This window comes from Microtus ochrogaster, linkage group LG7_11 (assembly GCF_000317375.1).
Source record: "Microtus ochrogaster isolate Prairie Vole_2 linkage group LG7_11, MicOch1.0, whole genome shotgun sequence".
NCBI lineage: Eukaryota > Metazoa > Chordata > Mammalia > Rodentia > Cricetidae > Microtus > Microtus ochrogaster.
This window is the reverse complement of record NC_022032.1, coordinates 19,864,617-19,868,217: the sequence shown is the minus strand read 5'-3', so window position 1 is coordinate 19,868,217 and position 3,601 is coordinate 19,864,617. Positions and strand designations below refer to the sequence as shown.

The 3,601-nt window shown below is 46.2% G+C and overlaps 1 protein-coding gene across 1 annotated transcript in view; it reads right to left on the bottom strand.

Moving 5' to 3' along the window:
* The window catches only part of Cenpu (centromere protein U), a 25,924-nt gene that overhangs the window by 13,072 nt on the left and 9,251 nt on the right, over positions 1-3,601 (bottom strand). The window contains exons 7-8 of the mRNA XM_005362651.3: positions 3,417-3,596; positions 1,236-1,305 (exon numbers count right to left, since the gene is read on the bottom strand). Coding sequence (XP_005362708.1) covers positions 1,236-1,305; positions 3,417-3,596 — 250 coding nt within the window. The remainder of the gene's footprint in view (positions 1-1,235; positions 1,306-3,416; positions 3,597-3,601) is intronic.

The window sequence follows — 3,601 nt, the reverse complement described above, 5'->3', positions numbered from 1 at the left end:
CATTTCTTCCCGCCCCAGGTCAGAGAACAAACCTGCCTGCTGTCACTCCTTCCTGCAACTACGGCTGGCCTTCTGAGACAGGGTCTACTATCAATGTGCTGCAGAGTGGGGTCTCCTGCCGGCCCCACTAAACTCTATTACACTTATTCACATGTCACCGCCATTCCTATTTTCAGTGCTGTTTTTAACTGTACAGCAAGCATATGATAGGAGTTTACAATGACTTGGGAAATGGGATATATCTATCTTATGACTCAGCAACTTCACTCTCTACTTCTCCAAGAAGAATAAAAACATGCTGATAACAAAACCATGTGGATAAATTGTGCATAAAAATGTCCATGAGGCAGTTCATAAAGAGGCTGGAGCTATAGAATGGGCAAGGCCAGGAGCTAAATCTCTACCATGGCAAGGGCTAAAAACATAAAGAAAGAAAGGGAAGAGTAAACCAAAGGGGAGGAGTCAGGCTTTCTTTACAATCGGCTGCAGTGAGCAAGGACGTGACTTACTGCTGCAGCAATCCCATCTACACAAGACTCTAGCTTTATTATGTGTCTGTGTGTGTGCAGACATCCAGAGGCCGGAAGAGGGCACGGATGCCCTGGAACTATTGTAAACTGCCTGATGTGTGGGTACTGGGAACTAAACTTTAGACAAATATGGAGGAGAGGGAAAGAGTAGGGTTGGATTTTATCAAACAATATTATATGCATGCATAAGTATTCATTTTTTTTTTCTTTGATTTTTGAGACAGGGTTTCTCCGTAGCTTTTGGTTCCTGTCCTGGAACTAGCTCTTGTAGACCAGGCTGGCCTCAAACTCACAGAGATCCGTCTGCCTCTGCCTCTCAAGGGCTGGGATTGAAGGCGTGCGCCACCACCGCCCGGCCCGAGTATTCATTTTTTTTAAATTCATGATAAAATGATAAAACAGAAAAAAAAAATGTTACTCCAAAGTCATAATTTCTTAATCAAGTTGCAGTTTTAGCCAAGATGGTGGTCGTATGCCTTTAGCTCCGGTACTCTGGGGGGCAGAGGCAGATGGATATTGTGAGTTCAAGGCCAGCCTGAACTACAGAGTGAGTTCCAGGACAGCTAGGGTTGTCCAGAGAGACATGATCTCAACACCACGCCCTCCCCAATAAAGTTTGCTCTTTCAACAACTAAGACAACTTAAGAATGGGAAACCTTAGAGATCCGCTATACAAGTGACAAGGTACAGAACACCATCCTCTACCTGAGTCTGTGGCTTCGCTTCTTGATTTCTTCCTTCTGCCAGGGGACGGCCTCACTTTCTTCTGAGTTTTCTACCAAAATAAATAAATAAAATAGTATAGATTATTTAGGAAAACTTTTTTCTCTAAAATTTAAAGATTAGGACAATAACATTAGCAAGCCATCGATTGATATTAACTACAGTTCTTGTTTAGTTCGTAGGAAACACTGAAGAACAATCTCGGGCCAAGGGGGCCTAGTACATGAAGCTACACGCAGGACGCTGCAGCAGCGAGGAGATCTGTGGGTGCTGATGGGATCGTGCCTGAGAGAGGTGACAGCAATGACAACATGCTGAGAAACCCCCCACTCGAGACCCGCTAGCCTAACAAATCCTAAAACCAGCTCCTGATGGGATCTACCAGGAAGAGCACAAGAGCTGTAGTATGAAGAATTCCAAGATGACTGACAGGCACAATTCCCTCCCTCTTGAGTGCGGGCAGCACCTGGGAACAGGACCAGGTCTGTTCCCTGGACTCTGCAGGTGGGTGAGACGCCACTGTGGGAACCTGGGGAGTCGGGCTGGCTCTGCAGGTACAGGCACCATCCTTCAAGGGCCACAGAATAGCGCCTGTAGGAACTGAGAGCAACCTCAACCTCCAAGAGGAGAGGACAGGGACCTCAGGATTAAAGCCTCGATGAACTTAATTCTGTCAACAACTCGAAAACTCTTTAAGAAGAAATTCAAGCTTCACCTGAGATGTCAGCCCTGGATTTCCGCCTTCTACCACCCCGAGCAGAGGAGCCAGCTAAACTGAAGCTGGACACCCAGCCTGTGGAAGCTACGACATGATAAACGTGCGTGTGTAAGCAACCAACTCTGTGGTCATGAGTGTGAAGCAATTATAGACAAACAGAGAGGTGGAGTCCCACTAAGTTAGACAATGGGAAAATGTCTTAGGCTTTTACACACTCGCCCTAGCAAAGGATAAAATTAAGCCTGTAACTCCAAACCCCAGGCAAATGTGAGGCTGAGTCTGTCGGGACAGCCATTCCCAGAAGGACTGGGCAGGGAGGGAGGTCTTAGCAGAGAGCCTCCTGTGGGGTGGAAGAGAGGCGGTCAGGACACAGGCAGACCCCAGCACACCAGTAAGTCAGGGTGGGGGTAAAAGCATTCTCTGTCCGGTCCAGCTTCTGGTGGCTGTGACCGGTGCTGCAGCTGCTTCACCCGTCTGCCTCCACCCTGTGTCTAATCTCCATCCCTCTTAGAATACCTATGACCACATCCGAGGGTACACATATAATTCATGAACGTATAGCTTTGGCTACCGATATAAGCAAAATTATTTCTCTAAAATAGTCAACCAAATGAGTTAATAAAACAATATATAAGAACATGAACCAAGATACTGTATTCTAGTTATCTCAAAAACAAATCATGACAATTATGACCCATAGCATTTTTTTTTCATAAGGAAACAAATCAAGGGTATATGAAGACTTGGCTACAATGTAATCCATCACTGAGCAGGTTGTACTTACACACTGAGGAAGATACAACCACACACACCCATACACCCTAACAATTAGGAAAAGAAGAAGCCATGTATTTGAAAAAGAACAATGGGGTGTATGGGAGGGTTTGGAGGGAGGAAAGGGAAGGGAGAAAGGATGTGATCATATTACAATATCAAAAATAATTAATATGCCCATGAAAGCATCAAAACTGCATATCGATAGCATGGGTCCCCACGAGAGGGGTGCAGCACTGGTTAAAGGACACCGCAGACGGACTGGAGCACACACCAGGACACAGATGTCGTTCTGGATTGTAAAACTGTAGATAAATCTATCTTCCTTTCTAGATTTTTCTGGTTTTCTAAAAGAAGCATTGTTTTCTGTAATAAAAGCTCTAAACTTATTTTTAAAATTAAAAATAAATTCCTCCTTAATCTTTTTCTTAGGTTTATTTTTGCTATATTTAAATGATGAGTATGGGGGAGAGGAGTATATGCCCAGGAACGCAAGTACCCACAGAAGTCAGGGGTGTCAGAGCCCCTGGGGCGGTGGTTATAAGCGGTGTAAGCTGCTTAGCACAGGTACTGGGAATCGGACTCCAGTCCTCGAGAAGAACACTGAGGCCCCTTCTTAATCTTTTTAATGAACGTTTCTCTCTGAGAAGCAGATGGTAAACACTGCTCACCAGCGGTCTCTGCATTGCTCGAGTCTCTCCTACAGCAGAGGGCTGAGTGCCTTGGGGTCTCGTCTTCTTGGCCGTGAGGTTTTCGGCTGTCTTCACAGGGGGTGCCGCCTGGGGCTGCTGTGCCGGCTTCACAGGGGGTGCCGCCTGGGGCTGCTGTGCCGGCTTCACAGGGGGTGCCGCCTGGG